Consider the following 16,885-nt stretch of genomic DNA (forward strand, 5'->3'; position numbering starts at 1 on the left):
ATATATATATATATATATATAATCCTTTTTTTATTTGCATTGCGCTTTATAATTCTTTCATCCATTTTATTTGCATAAGGATATGTCATACAATTAAAATCATGTAGTACCTTTCTCTATTTCGAAGTGTTACTAACTTGCTTACCATCTATAATTGATTTATGTTAATCAACAATAATAATTTTTCTTTCAATTACTCTTAGTGCTTGTTCAACCAGTATAATATATGCCCACAAAATAGTTCTTACATCATTTACACATATTTTTTTTTAATTTCGCATTTTATCAACATGTATTTAATTGCAAAATTACTTAATTTGTGAATTTTACTACTTTCTCATATAAAGTATTTTAGAGTCCCTTGACATCATTCTCTTATATTCAAACCTTACTACTTTATCTACTAACAATTAGTTTTATATAACTTAACACTACAATCTCTAATTTTTTTTATTATATCTCCAATCAAAGTATTGCTATAATTAACAATATATTTACACACTCTACTTCTAGCATACATTTACTCATTCTCGACTTTTTATTTACTTAGTATATAATTTATAACAAGGTATTTCATTTAAAAACCCACTTCCTTGGAAACACTCACACTTATATATATATATATATATATATATATATATATATGTTACACAAAATTCTTTTTTCAGCATATAGTTATTCTTGATTCTTGTTAATAAATTCAATAGATGAATATTTCCACAATCATTTAATCAACCATGATATTCTTACATTTCTTTTCAATTTAGTCGATTCTACCAACAAGTTTCCTTCCAAATTTTCTAAGTTAATTTCATTCATTTCCATCCTTCTATTCTCATTTACACTAACTTCATGTCAATTTGAATCATCTATCATCACTTGTCTATTTTCCAACTTTCCTACTTATAATTCTTATTTAAAAATATACTAATAGTCCCGATACAATAGATAATACCAACCAATATCGTTCCAAATATTGTCACATCAACAATACATATAAACTAATCACAATTCATAAGAATTTATCATCAATTAATCTAATTCTCTAAGACCTCATCTTTGGCGGACCCTATGTTTGTTTTTTTTTCATTTCATCAAAATGTTACACTAATTACTTTATATTCCACACTAATTAACCCATTCATTACCAATTTTACATTTCCTCTAATTTTGACTAAGAACCCTAATTGAAAGTTCAAAGATTTTACCTAAAATTTACCTAAACCTCATTAAACAATGACATAATTGGTAGAGAACGCTTTACTCATTGATTTATGCTTAAAATATTCCCTCATGAGTGAATTCCTTCCAATCCTTCTTTATCTTCCAAATCTTTTAGTTTCTCTCTCTAAATGTCTTTTTAATCTCTCCCAAATCACATGTTTAAACTTTAATAACCTCACTTATCATGTCTTAAAACCTAACTTTGTGAATTTTAGTGGAAAAGAAAGAAGAAGACAGGAAATAAGAGAAAAATAAAGAATTTGTGCCCCTTTTTCTCTTTTAAAGGTTATTGGAACAATGCCAAGGAGAGAAAAGTTTTGCTAAAATTACAACAATACAATTATTGAGTCCATGTGTTATTTTTTGTATTTTTATCCAACCATAGACACTCTCTTAAGGCCTTTCCAATCTTTGATTGCCATGAACTTTTTCACATAAGATAGAAAAATATGTTAAGAGATGCCTTGTAAAATTTTATCCCAATCCTATTGTCAGATTGAGAATTATATTTGATATTGTAAATCTAAATTTGCATACAATTTTATTTTCTTAAATCATCAATATTTTCAAACTAAATCATTGAAGACTTTCATCTCTTTTCATAATAAAAATGTTTCCCTTAGATTTCCTCCTCTTTTTGTTAAAAACTGTGTGATTGTATGCAAGACATATATCAGTCGGCTAGCATTATTTGCATGTAAAATCATGTATTAATTTAGTTGGAATTTCATTCTATCTTTTATAAATATTCTCACCCTAAATTTATCAAAATTCTTCCTTTAAAATAAATTATCTTATTTGATTAAAAAGTTTATATGATTTATCACTAGTTAACATTTCATTTCAAGATTTTATTTCTTTATCTCACTTAAAATTTAAGTTAATTTATTGGGGATGTTCGTCACAAATTACAATAACTTTTCTCCTAATATATCATTTTTAAATTAAAAATTACTCTATTTAACATTGATTCACTAATTTTTGGGTTGAAGGTTTAGATTGGGAGTTGAATTGAAGCAAGGTTAAGATCACAGGTTGGGAGGATCATCTAGGTTAACCAATTTTGTTTTTGAATTATCAAAGCAATCTTGTTTTGATAAAAAAAGTTTTTCACAAAAATTCAATGAGTTTCCAACTTGTGTTTTATCCCAAATCAATCTGGGTTTTTGATCAGATCAGGTTGAGTCAATAATTTATCTTTTTTTTTTTAACTCGAACTAGTCTAGGCCCATAGTGGGCCTAGTTCATGTTTAACTCAATAGGCCAATCCTTATTTTATAACTGGAGTTATTATAATATTATTAATTTTAACTCTTAATATAAACTAAAGTAAAAAAAAAATTCTAATTATTTTTCTAAACATATAAGTTTGATAGTAATATATATTAAGAGTAAAAAAGATTTATTTTATTTTATTTTTTTATCCACCATAATCAAATATGATACAAAGACAATCATTTTATCTTGTACACCACTATCAAACACAATTCTTTTCTTGTCTTCTTTTTTATCTTATCTTTTTTGTCTCCATTGTCTCTGTTTTTTCTGTCTCGAAATATTAACCAAATACTATTTAGATTATACACAACTATGTTGTGCAACTATGATATATAAATTGACCTAGTGATATATTAGATAATATTTAAAATATAATGCATACTAAAAAAAAATAATGCATACTAAAAAATAATTTTTTTAAATATTGACCTAGCATTTCATCAACACATATTTAATTGCAAAATTACTTAATTTGTGAATTTTAGTACTTTCTCCTATAAGATATTTTAGAGTCCATTAACATCATTCTCTTATATTCAAACCTTACTACTTTATCTACTAACAATTAGTTTTATATAACCGACACTAAAATCTCTAATTTTTTTTATTATCTCCAATCAAAGTATTGCTATGATTAACAATATATTTACACACTCTACTTCCAGCGTTCATATATTTCATTCTTATATGTCTTACATTCTATTATCATGTGTTTTACAACAAAATTACTACATTTACTCATTCTCAACTTTTCATTTACTTAGTATATAATTTATAACAAGGTATTTCATTTAAAAACCCACTTTCTTGAAAACACTCACACTTATATATATATATATATATATGTTACACAAAATTCTTTTTTCAGCATATAGTTATTCTTGATTCTTGCTAATAAATTCAATACATGAATATTTCCACAATCATTTAATCAACCATGATATTCTTACATTTCTTTTCAATTTAGTCAATTTTACCAACAAGTTTCCTTCCAAATTTTCTATGTTAATTTCATTCATTTCCATCCTTCTATTCTCATTTACACTAACTTCATGTCAATTTGAATCATCTATCATCACTTGTCTATTTTCCAATTTTCCTACTTATAATTCTTATTTAAAAATATACTAATAGTCCTGATACAATGGATAATACCAACCAATGCCGTTCCAAATATTGTCACATCAACAATACATATAAACTAATCACAATTCATAAGAATTTATCATCAATTAATCTAATTCTCTAAGACCTCATCTTTGGTCGACCCTATGTTTGTTTTTTTTCATTTCATCAAAATGTTACACTAATCACTTTATATTCGACACTAATTAACTCATTCATTACCAATTTTACATTTTCTCTAATTTTGACTAAGAACCCTAATTGAAAGTTCAAAGATTTTACCTAAAATTTACCTAAACCTCATTAAACAATGACATAATTGGTAGAGAACGCTTTACTCGTTGATTTATGCTTAAAATATTCCCTCATGAGTGAATTCCTTCCAATCCTTCTTTATCTTCCAAATCTTTTAGTTTCTCTCTCTAAATGTTTTTTTAATCTCTCCCAAATCACGTGTTTAAACTTTAATAACCTCACTTATCATATCTTAAAACCTAATTTTGTAAATTTTAGTGGAAAAGAAAGAAAAAGACAGGAAATAAGAGAAAATAAAGAATTTGTGCCCCTTTTTCTCTTTTAAAGGTTATTGGAACAATCCCAAGGAGAGAAGATTTTTGCTAAAATTACAATAATACAATTACTGAGTCCATGTGTTATTTTTTGTATTTTTATCCAACCATAGACACTCTCTTAAGGCCTTTTCAATCTTTGATTGCCATGAATTTTTTCACATAAGATAGAAAAATATGTTAAGAGATGCTTTGTAAAATTTTATCCCAATTCTATTGTTAGATTGAGAAGTATATTTGATATTGTAAATCTAAATAGTAACTAATTTTTATGTCAAAAATCTAAATTTGCATACAATTTTATTTTCTTAAATCATCAATATTTTCAAACTAAATCATTGAAGACTTTCATCTCTTTTTATAATAAAAATGTTTCCCTTAGATTTCCTCCTCCTTTGGTTAAAAACTGTGTGATTGTATGCAAGACATATATCAGTCGGCTAGCATTATTTGCATGTAAAATCATATATTAATTTAGTTGGAATTTCATTCTATCTTTTATAAATATTCTCACCCTAAATTTATCAAAATTCTTACTTTAAAATAAATTATCTTATCTGATTAGAAAGTTTATATGATTTATCACTAGTTAACATTTCATTTTAAGATTTTATTTCTTTATCTCACTCAAAATTTAAGTTAATTTACTGGGGATGTTCGTCCCAAATTACAATAACTTTCCTCCTAATTTATCATTTTTAAATTAAAAATTACTCTATTTAACATTGATTCACTAATTTTTGGGTTGAGGGTTTACATTGGGAGTTGAATTGAAGCAAGGTTAAGATCACAGGATGGGAGGATCATCTAGGTTAACCAATTTGTTTTTTGAATTATCAAAGCAATCTTGTTTTGACCAAAAAAGTTTTTCACAAAAATTCAATGAGTTTCCAACTTGTGTTTTATCCCAAATCAATATGGGTTTTTGATCAGATGAGGTTGAGTCAATAATTTATCTTTTTTTTTTAAACTCGAACTAGTCTAGGCCCATAGTGGGCCTAGTTCATGTTTAACTCGACAGGCCAATCATTGTTTTATAACTAGAGTTATTATAATATTATTAATTTTAACTCTTAATATAAACTAAAATAAAAAAAAAAAAATTCTAATTATTTTTCTAAACATATAAGTTTGATAGTAATATATATTAAGAGTAAAAAAGATTTATTTTATTTTATTTTTTTTGTCCACCATAATCAAACATGATACAAAGACAATCATTTTATCTTGTAAACCACTACCAAACACAATTCTTTCCGTATCTTCTTTTTTATCTTATCTTTTTTGTCTCTATTGTCTCTGTTTTTTCTGTCTCAAAATATTAACCAAATACTATTTAGATTATACACAGCTATGTTGTACAACTATGATATATAAATTGTAGGCTCTTAATTATATAGTATAAAATAAGGATTTTGAGTGTATTTTTGATATATTTCCTTATAAAAAAAACACTATATCATTGGCTCACATTGCAGGGTGGGCTGAATCAAATTTTTTACAATAAAAAATATTTAAGTGTTGCTAACGTGTTTTCTTATAATTTCTTCTTAATCATGAATTTAAAATATAATGCATACTAAACAATAAATTTTTTAAATATTGACCTGGTGATATATTAGATAATATTTATTTTTTAAATATTATGATAGTGATATATTGGATTGACCCGAGTTATCATGTCCAATTTGTTACTCGATTCATTATACCGTTATAACCCTATAGAAAATAAATAAAAATAAATTATGTTGGTCAATTTCTAATCAACTATATGTTCAAGGAAGAAATAAAATATAAATATTAAGTTAAAAAAAAATTACTCGAGTTAACCCGTTAAATTCACAAGTCAGGTCATGAAATTTAGGTAACTTTATAGATAGAAAGTAAAAAAGTAATAATTATGAAGCCCATTTTCTAACTAACACAATGTTGAAGGGTGGAAACAAAAAACAATCAATTAAAAAAAGGATAAAAAACTCAAGTCAACACAGGCCAACCTATTAAACATGTGACTTAAGTAATAAGATTGGAGAATAACTTCATAAAAAACTAATAAAAAAATTATCAATGTTAAATATTGAAATTAAAAAAGAAAAACTATATCCTAAGGACCTAATAACTCTACAGAAAGAAAATTAAAAAAAATTATGAAGCCTAATTCTCAAATAATCTAATATTAAAGGATAATATTGAAAAAAAACTAAACAAATAAAAAAAATTGAGTTATTGGAGGTGAAATTGAAAAAACAACCAAGTTAATTCGAGTCATGAGATCAAGATAAATCCATTAAAAATAAAATAAAAATACAAAGTGCAATTAAAAAATATTATATTAAAAAAGACCTAAAAATAAACAAAGTCAATTCGGGTTAAGATGTCAATCTCGCGACCTAGGTCTTAAGATAAAATAATTCTATAAAAAACAAATAAAAAAATTATGAAGCTCAATATCTAACCAACTCAATATTGAAGGATCAAATTGAAAAAAATATTGATTAGAAAAAGCAGCAAAAAAACAAATGACCCGATTCAACGCAAGTTAACCTATTGAACTTATGAATTGGGTTATGAAATGAAAAATTTATAGAAAGCATATCAAAAGAAATTATGAAACACCACTTCCAATAGATTTAATGTTGAATGTTGAAATAGAGAAAAATAAATAAATAAATAAGATCAATATATAATCTAATAAAATTTTTTACAAAGAATACTTTTTAAAACAACCTAATATTAAAGAATAAAATTAAAAAAATTAAATAAAAACAAGAAAATAAGGTTGTTGAAGGGTGACATTGAAAGGAAAAAAAACTTAAAGAAAAGAAGAAAAAAAACACTAAACATCATTACAATGAATAGTTTTTGTGGATGTGACTATAATGATTTAGCTATGCCATTTAATGTTTTGATAGTAACTAGATTGATAGCTTGCAGTACACTGTAACCCACTTAATTTTTTTCTAACATGAAAGAAGATGTCAAGGTGACGCAAGTATTTATAAAAAAGATAAAAACAACTCAAGCCTCAGGTTAATCTCAAATGAGTTTAATAACTTAGCTAATTTAATGATACGAATAAGAAATGCAATGGCAATAATTAAACTTGAAAAAAAAATTGGCTACGACAAACCTTTTTGCTAAACTATGGTAGTCTCGATGAAAAAAAATTTGAATAAAACTATGAAGTTTAATCATCAAAAAACTCAATGTCAGATTTTTCAAAACCAATGAAAAATCCAATAGAAAGCAAATAAGAAAATAATGGAGCCCAATTTAGAATTAAATAAATTTTGAAGATAAAACTGAAAAATCATAAGTTTTTTTTTTTTTAAAAAAAACCTAAGTAAAAGACTTGAATTAATTTTTTAAACTTGTAATCCATTAAATTTTATATATGGACTCAATTAATAAGCTCAATTTCCAACCAATTTAATGTTAAATAACAAAACCAGAAAAATATTAAATTTAAAAATTTATATATAAAAAAACAGCAATTAAAAAAATAAGAAAGAAATCTAATATAAAAAAAATTATAGAAGGATTAAATAGCAAAACAAATTCAATTGAATAAGTCATTTCATATAAAACGAATAAGAATAAAAAAAATATATGGATAGAATCTAATAAAAGAAACAATTGATGGGCTATCTGAAGATTTTGAAGGGCTAAACATAAATTCGAGGTGAAAAAAGAAGAAAGAAAAAAAAAATGTTGCCACCACAAAACCTAATATTTTTAAACTATACATGTCATGTCATTTCATAATAAAAGATCTGTCATGAAGATTACAATACCTTCATAAAATATGGTGTTTGAAGACCAAACGATTATACTATTAAAATGACTTGAGTATATTTATATATATTTATGTATATCAATTCTTTTAATTATATGATTATTTTTTAAATTACTAAACAACTCTATATATACCTTACATTACTAAAAAAAATTATTATCAAAAGATGAAAACACGCTAGAACCATATATTAATATATTAATTTTTGTTTGATTTGAAGGGTATATCGATCAATTTACTGCGCAGAATAAATGAGAAGGCAGAGAGCCTCTCCTAGCAAGTTTTTTTGTTTTTTTTTTTTTTAAATTATTAGCGTCAATATAGTGGACAAAAAATATTGAAATCCCAAAAGAAACACTATACATAAACCAATAACAGTGTCATTTCACTAAAAATAAAAAAAAAAGAACATAAAACCCGTTATGTGACTAATTTGTTGATGCCCAATAAATTCCTTTAAAAAAACTAAAAAACAGTATACAGTGTCTTGTGCTACTTGTGCCTCTTAGATTTCTTTGAATTAACAAGCAAAGGAATTTAAAAAACATAGCAGGGTTCCTCGCATGTTTATTTGAGGCGGCTCGAGCCAGACGTATTACTGCATATAATGAGGTCTGCAATAAAAGAAAGATCGGCATGAATTCATGTCCAACGCATGCATAAGAAATCCACTTAATTAATCCATGGCTAGTGGATGGAACATCTCCTAATTAACAAATACGTGATTAAAATGTTAACCCCAAAAACACTTGGGAGCATTTATATACAGTTATATCCATTTGCTGGATGCCTTTTTTTTTTCTTTCTTTTTTTCACCAATTAGATCATAATAGTAACAAGGTAGTTCTTCACGTCACTACCATGTCTATTTTTACATCCAACTCTAGCTCACATTAAATCTTGGATTGCTGATATGCTAATTCTGTGATTGCTGTTGGTTCCCTCTTCGTTTTGGTGAGCCTTTCTTCTGTTCATCTCGGCATACATCTCCTCTATCATTGGTTTCCATAGACGAACACGAGCATTTATAAACCAATTTGATACCTGTTTATTTCCAAAATTTTGTGAGACAGCAGAACAAATGTTGAATTTTATACGTCAAGTGATCAAAACACGAGCGTATAGGCATGCCCTTCAAATTCTTGAAATATTCCATCCAACTATACAATCTTTTTTTATGTACCTGGCTTCGTGTTAGTCCACTTTTTGCCGCAAGCAAATGCTTCTCTGCATCTTTGGGGTACCTGAAAGACATCAAACGTATAACTCACTTTTGACGCATGATTGTCAAACCAGGCTAATGCATTTTACCATAGTAAAGGCCTCTTAACAAGGTTAGTTAGGATAAAAGATCTCACGGGTGAAGAAAGTTCTGAAACATCCATGCACGCAGAACTGAGACAGATCTTTCTGGTAAGCCTCTCTGGGGTCTCCATAGTTGATGGTCATTTTTCTTCAGCTGCTGGAGAGTCCATTGCTTTTGTAAGTATGAAGTTCCAAAAGATCCTTCTGTCTCTATGGTGTTTCCACTATCCAAATGAGCTCCCATTGCTAGGATTTGGTTGCTGATCCGCTCCCTAAGGCGTTTGTACAAGAAAGATATTGTTTGAAGAGAAAATCGTGTGTGAATCTGAGGGTCCAACTCAGTTGCAGCATGGAATGCTGAAATAACGGTGTGTATTTCATCCAAGCACTGGCTATATCGTTCATCAACCTGAGCATATGAGGTAGGGTGCCTTCTTATTGTGCCACGATGTTGTGTCCAACAAACCCACACAAAGTAACAAAAGATAGTAGCTTTCACCATAGAAGAAGTAAGAGGATAACCACACATGCTTCAAGCAATTTATACTATAAATATGGCGGGAAATGATATTTGAATTAAAGCAATTTTTCAATTACAGCTTTGCCATTAAACTTTCAATATTTGGATAGTTCAGTTTCAATGTTCAAACATTTATTCGATTTTGATCCAACAGAGCTCGTTTGTGCAGCATATGTGTTTCAACCGATTATAACCAAAGTAAGGAGTTACTACATTCATTTTAATCAGAAGCATGATTCATGACGAGACAAGATTTTATCACTTTCATAATTAGTTAGTACCAATAATTAAATCGACATACCAATTGCAGTAGAGTTAGCAATTGTGTTCTCTTTGCTTCCAGTGCCCGTTTCTGCAGTGCTGGATCCATTTGAACATCAAGTCTATCATTCCCATCAGGAGATTTATAAAAACCCATCAGCGGGAACCCTCCCTCCATTATGTAACTTGAAGAGAATAGTGTACTAGCTCCAGTCTTGAACCCCTGGTCTAGATTCTCCAGTGAATAGCTTGCAATTTGAGCAAGTATTTCCTGTATTACATGAAGATATCTGGATCCTAATAATACTTGTGAGGATTGACCAGTTTTGGAAGAACTGCAACTCAAAGAAAGCTCCTTACTGCTACAAGAAGTTTGTTCAGAGCCTAACCTTGTTTCTTTCGAGAAGTGGCGTGCTACATGATTAAGAGTGATCTCCGAGCTTTGATCAGGGATACTTCTGCTATCCATGACAGAAGGCTGAGATGTGGCAAGGCTTAAAGAGAGCTCATTAGTAAGTTTACCAGATGCAAAACATTCATCTGCACTCACATTCACACCATTTGATGTTATCCAGCCATTTGGTTGCAGGTTTCCAACGGACGAATGTGGTTGAAACCCTGCTCTTAAAGGTGTTCGTCCACCGAGCTCTATGGGAGCAGGAAACCTGTCAAAATCCTCCTTACCATTTGTACTACCAAATACTTCACCACATCCATAATTCAAAGATGACGCAAATGATGAATTCAAAGCATTGGTGCAATCATTTGAAACAAATGACCTTGACACTTCCAAAGGGTAGCTTGATGGTCCTGAAATTGCCAAGTTGTTCAGAGTTTCTTGAAGACCACTTCTTGTAGCCACAAGAGTAGCAAGTGCATAATTAGGGATTCCACCCCCAAACTGCTCTTGAAATGGAGGGTTACCAGCAGAACGTGAACAGCCAGGTAAAGTATCTCCCACAACATTCCTTCCAAGTGATGCAACTAATGCATCTGAGTTCATAAATGAAGATTGATTTGCTGAGTGAATGTTTGCATGGAGATCACTTATAGGTTCTCCTTGCAATGTTGGAAGCATGGTAAATCCAGCCGATGTTTGATTATGGTGGTTAAGGTTGAATGAATCCAACTGGACAAGTGAGTTGGGGGTTCTTTGTGATGAACAGTCCATGGTAACAGAATTCCTTCCTGCCATATCTATTGGAACACTAAACAAACCATTCTCCATGATATTGTGAATCAATTAAATCACATGGCAAGAGACACAAATAGCAAGTTCCTATGCTTAACTTGTATGTGAGACCACTTTCACTTGCAAAACAGCGTTCCTTGCACTTATTTGGAACTCCTCTCACTGAATATCTTGAACAACAGAACAGTAATCAGCATTCCATAGCTGAACTATGCGTAGTTCTTGCAGGCAATCTTGAAGGTTTTAACTTCTGATGTCAAGTAAAATTCAACTGAAGAATTTCAACGACTTGATAAGGTCAGAGCACACTAATAGTAAACCGCAGAACCATAATTAGAGGAAAAACAATGCTAGTATATATTCAGCAAAAAAATGGATGATGAAAAACGATCAATTTCTGGCTGTTAGTTTGCAGGCTTCTCTGCATTTTCTCTCTCACTGGAAAACGTTCTAGAGCATTGAGAATGCACTTTCAAGCACGCATAGCCTAATGGCTGTTTACTTGATAACTTCACTTAAGCAAGGTTTGATTCCCAATGATTTGCAATTTACCAAATTGTAATAATTTAATTGGGGAGGGCCACCCCCGGCTGTGAGGTCGGAAAAAAGTAGAAAAAAATAAAATACCAGGGCGCACAAGCCTTCTCCAGCATAGGTCCATTTTTAGTTATTTCAACTTAATTTTGATGAAATTACGCCGAGGACATTTATTTCACACGCATGGAAGCACATCAACAACCACTTTCATTTACTGACCCACATATAGAGAAAGATGAAGATAATTGTTGTAGTACAGCAAATTGCCATCAGGCATCAAAACAGTTTATTCTCAAGAAGTTACACCTAGCCATTAAAACATGTGAAAGAAGGCCAACATGTACAATCTCGTTCACATATCTAATGACTCGGGGCCTCTTTAGTTGCAGTCACCACAGCCCCAAATGAATCTAACCTAGTCTTGTACAAGTGATAATACCGTCAGGCCATGGAAAATATGCAAGAAAGGAGAGCATGGATCGAAATTTTTACAGTTGACGGAGGGGTCAATACGAACCATATCAACAATACAAGGGAGAACATAGGTGTAATATAAGAATGCTATGTAACTAACACCATTCCCGATGCAGTGAATAGTTTGCTCTTACTTTTAAAACTTCCAGAGTTCTCGAGCACTATTATCCGTGTAAAAGCAGAAAGGGGAGATCAGAGATGGATGATAAAGACCATGTAACTGATGCCTAAAGAACACCAAAATAGCATCCAAGGAAAGCAAGGGGAAATAAAAAAATAAAAAGACAAACCTAAAGAACTCTGCACGAGTATGCTAAAACAGTTGACATCAGGCGCAAATAAAAGCAAAACTAACAGTTCAAATGTGTTTTGAACTAATGTATGGACATAGCAGGAGTGCTGGAATTATTAAAAAAGGAAGATATGAAGGAAAGCATGTGAAAACGACCAACCTTGTTTACATTTGCTGAATGGCGATCACCCAGGAAGAGACAGCCCCGTAGATACAACGTCGACCAGCATACCTTGTAGACGGCTAAATAATGAGAGTTAAGAATTTTCATGCAGATTCATGGGAGATTTCCCAAATCAGACATAAGAAGTTTTATACACTCTCAAGACAAAGTGGACTGGTTGACAATATATGTAGGCTCCCTCGAACTACCCAGACAAGCTATAATCAAAAGCCACAGATTTCCTATGAAATCATTGGTTTCTCTTTCTCCATGAAAGAGCACAATCAAAAGCCCAAAAACAGTGGTAACTTTTGTTTTTTCTATAACAAAAAGAAAAGATAAAAAAAAGCAACAAGGACTCATGCACTAGCCCCACCTTCCTCTAAGCAACAAAAAAAAGATGGTTAATGTGTTTGCATGATCAGAGAAAGTATGGTTTTTTCTTCAAGAACCCGAAACCCAAGAAACTGAGATTCTGATTTTCAGACTCATTCCGTCTTTCTCTCCACAAGATTTCAAAGCTCATAAACACAAATGGGTGTTGAAAATAAAGGACAAAAAATTCAGAAAACTCACTAAAAAGCAAGAAAGAGGGTACCCAAAAGCCAAAAAAAAGCTTCCGCAGTGAGATGGGGAGATGCATAAAATGGACCCCTTCATGGAGACTAAACTGGAGAGAGAGAGAAAGAAGAGCCACACAAGAGTAAAACAAGGGGATGGAGAGAGAAAGGAAGAAAAAAGAGTGATGAGGAAGCAAATTACACTTTGGTGCAGTGCCACTCATTTCTCTTGCAGGCTTTTGAGGGCCCATTGTTTCCCTCTCTTTGTCATCCTCACCACCTCTCATTATCTGCTCCTCTGCAATCATCACAATCAAAATATCTGGATTCTCTCTGTTACAACTTCTGTTCATGGCAGGTCTTCTCAGCACCATTTTTCAGATAAAGTCCTTTGCCCTTTTAGCTATTTTAAGACAATGAAGCTAACATGATAAGGGAGGAGAGTTATAGAAATACAGTAGGTTTATTCTTTCTTCAAAGAATTTAAATGTTGCAGCTTTCGGAAAGATTGAAGGAATTAATTTGATTTATTAATTGAATTCTTTTATATATAAAACTTATTGAATAAATAAAATATATTATTTATTCAGCTTGTTTTCGTTTTTCTTTCAACTTCTTTCAGATATACATGCAAGAAAGGCATATTTTTTTCAATAAGGTCTGGTAACCTGCATGGTTCAGAACTCAGGTTTTATGTTTTAATCAAGTTATTCAAAACTCAAGTTATCAGGTTGTTTAGGTAAATTTTTATTTAAAAAATTTAAAATAATTTTTTTAATAAATAAATAAAAATTAATAAATTATAATTAAAATTTTAAATAAATTTTGCTTGGTCAATTCACTGGATTGGCCGAGTTACATAAAATCATAACTTTTTTTTTCAATTCAGTTGAATTTTAGTTTTGGATAAGCTGAGTTTCAAGTTAATTAATTATAAATCAAGTTTCAAAATTATTAAAAATATATTTTTTAATATTTATCTTTTAAAAAATGTTAATTTCAAAACGAATCACACCTCTTTCCAAATACATAAAAAAACCTTAATTTTAAAAAATTATAAAATTCAATTATTTAATAGCTTATTAACCTTTAAAATGAAGTAAATGGTGTAGGAACCGGGATTTGTAAATTTCAGACTTTAATGTTAGAAAACACACTGTTCCAGGCTTTCGAGCAGTGTACTTTACAAGAAATGGTGATGCAAGCAAAACAAAAAATGATGAGAAAATCTGGAGAAGAGATTTGACAAATTTATTGAAGCAATTACGAGGCCTATCTACTCTTTTCTTCTTTCGGATTTCTCTGGGCCACACACCCTACCGGACTGCTACCACACAATGTACGTGCAGCAGGCTCTATTTTGCTACCTATCTACAAGGGAGGAGACCTATGCTGTGATGATGATGATGATGATGAGATGATGCAGCACTGGTTCCAGGTGATCTTGTTCACTCTGCATGTTCTTCGGATCCATGCGGTAGAGTCTTGAGGAGCTGATGTGATGATACAATCCCCATTTTCGGTGTGACAATTTTGAGTATAACAAGGTTGGCAACTGGAAAAAGAACTGTTGTAATTGGTGAGATCTCTAGTATCTTTCAGTGATGTTGTTCCTGTCATAGTTATTTCCGCCATCTTATGTCCATATATATATATATATATATTTGCACTGATTAAATGAGCATTTAAAACTAAGTTTTAGAAAGAAAAAAAATAGTAATTGATGAGTTGATAGGTATTTTTTATATTTAATTAACATTTTTTTCATGTTGATTTATTACCAGAATGATTTTCAATGGGTAATCATCTTGTGACTTGTGATTTTGCAATGCGACATTTGTCGACATTTGTCATGTGAGACATACTAGTATATCTATTGATGATATCACCAAACAAAAAAAGCAAGTAAGAAAATAAAATATATCCAGTGTTTAATATTATAATATAAAATATTTATTTTAAAATAGATTTTCATTTAAAAATAAATCAAAACAATATTTTTTTTTATTTTTATATTAGAATATTAAAATCATCTAAAAATACTTGAAAAAACATTAATGTAATGTATTTTCTAAATAAAATTACTAAAAAAAATATATAAAATTATGACAAACACCCCTGCACTCATTATTATTTAGCCTTGACCCCTTTTTTATACCAAAAAATTAAGAATTCTTAGGTAATTTAAGTTTATGAATCAAATATAGAATCCTAGGTAATTTGAATCAAGATATTCTTTTCCAAATATAGAATATTTAAAGATGGAAAAATATCAAATTCTTTTATATAATTTTTATTTTTTTAATTTTAAATTATAATTTTTTTGTTATTTATTTTCAAAAACATAAAAGTATTTCTAAACTATCATTTAAAAACACATACATTTTAACACATGATTATGGATTGCAATATATATATTAAAAAAATAATAGATATAATATCAATAATAATAATAACAACAATATTAAAAAAAATAAAAATAAATTTGGTTTGGTAGCTTCCCTAACCCAAGCAATTAAGATCGAATGAGTGTTTTAATACTTAATATCTAATACCTTAAAGTCAACTAGGTTGGGAGCTGCTGGTCTAATGTTTCTTACATGAGTTGAGGAGAAAGATTAAAAAAATCAAATATTGCACTATCTACATTTAAATATCTGCAACTCGAGTTACAAACTCATAAGAGTTTCTCAACACCTAATGTCATAAGACCAACTGGTTTGAAAGTTGTTAGCTTAAAACTTGTTACATAGATTAATGATGCATTATGTTTTAAGCTATATTATTAAAAACAATATATATATATATATATCCTAAACCTAGAGAAGTTTACATTAGTAAAACATTAGAACAAATCTTGTTTTTTTTCAAGCAAAGAGAGTTTATTTATTTTAATAGATCAGTGGAAGTAAAATGATGACTAACTTGGTTTTGGATTTTGTAAATTATTATTTTATTTTAACATTTTAATTATCAAGGATCAGTAATAAGCTGGTTGAGGATGTGATAAGTACTTGTATTTTTATTAAGATTTTATATTATCATATTACACTTGAAGTATCATTAAATTTCCTAACTTAAATATGTTTTATAATAAAAGGGTTGATGATATAACATATCTTAGATTTATGATAAATACTCATTTTAAATACAGGTTTATAAAATGTACAAATTTCATAATTCAAAAGATTGATTGATGTGTTTAACTATTGAAACTGAAGAGATAAAAAGAGGGCTAAGCTAAGAGAATAAATTATAGTTGGCCATGCTATTTTAGGTCATAACTTGAGCTTCATACCTTGGATTTGGGTGTGGTCTAACTTGAAGGAAAGCTAAGACATTTGCTTAATATATTCATGAAAAGTCCAAGATTCAATACTATCATTGTGAAGTTCAATACTTAGCAACAAAAGAGAAGTCTAAATATGTCATGCAACTCAGATATTATTCGATGTTCAACCCATATCTTGAGTTCTAAACGTTCAAATGAGCTTTTTTTTTAGAGAAATGAGACAAACACACACAACTTTCATGACTCCATCTAATTTTCCAACTTAAACATGTTTTATAATAAAAGGGTTGATGATAT

The 16,885-nt window shown here is 29.4% G+C and overlaps 1 protein-coding gene across 5 annotated transcripts; it reads right to left on the reverse strand.

Moving 5' to 3' along the window:
* Positions 1-8,591: 8,591 nt before the first annotated feature.
* Positions 8,592-13,849, reverse strand: LOC105114745 (homeobox protein ATH1-like). 5 transcript variants are annotated; one of them, XM_011011401.1, is made up of 6 exons: positions 13,499-13,849; positions 12,734-13,406; positions 10,119-11,520; positions 9,351-9,706; positions 9,176-9,236; positions 8,592-9,036 (listed from the first exon to the last, which is right to left on the reverse strand). In XM_011011401.1, exons 3-6 carry the CDS (start codon positions 11,304-11,306, stop codon positions 8,881-8,883), a joined length of 1,761 nt encoding a protein of 586 aa, XP_011009703.1. In that variant the 5' UTR covers positions 11,307-11,520; positions 12,734-13,406; positions 13,499-13,849; the 3' UTR covers positions 8,592-8,880. The 5 variants fall into 5 exon arrangements, with proteins under 5 accessions (XP_011009703.1, XP_011009706.1, XP_011009705.1 ...); XM_011011404.1 differs by having other exon boundaries at positions 10,119-10,368; positions 10,468-11,520; positions 12,734-13,846; XM_011011403.1 differs by having other exon boundaries at positions 10,119-11,432; positions 12,734-13,849.
* Positions 13,850-16,885: the final 3,036 nt, after the last annotated feature.

Source organism: Populus euphratica, unplaced genomic scaffold (assembly GCF_000495115.2).
Source record: "Populus euphratica unplaced genomic scaffold, PopEup_1.0 scaffold572.1, whole genome shotgun sequence".
Lineage (NCBI taxonomy): Eukaryota > Viridiplantae > Streptophyta > Magnoliopsida > Malpighiales > Salicaceae > Populus > Populus euphratica.

Coding starts and splice junctions, on each gene's coding strand:
- LOC105114745 (XM_011011401.1), bottom strand. CDS start 11,306: ATGGAGAATGGTTTGTTTAGTGTTCCAATAGATATGGCAGGAAGGAAT. Junction 9,237..9,350: donor TTTCAGAACTTTCTTCACCC/GTGAGATCTTTT, acceptor GATGTCTTTCAG/GTACCCCAAAGATGCAGAGA. Junction 9,037..9,175: donor GTGGACTAACACGAAGCCAG/GTACATAAAAAA, acceptor GGAAATAAACAG/GTATCAAATTGGTTTATAAA.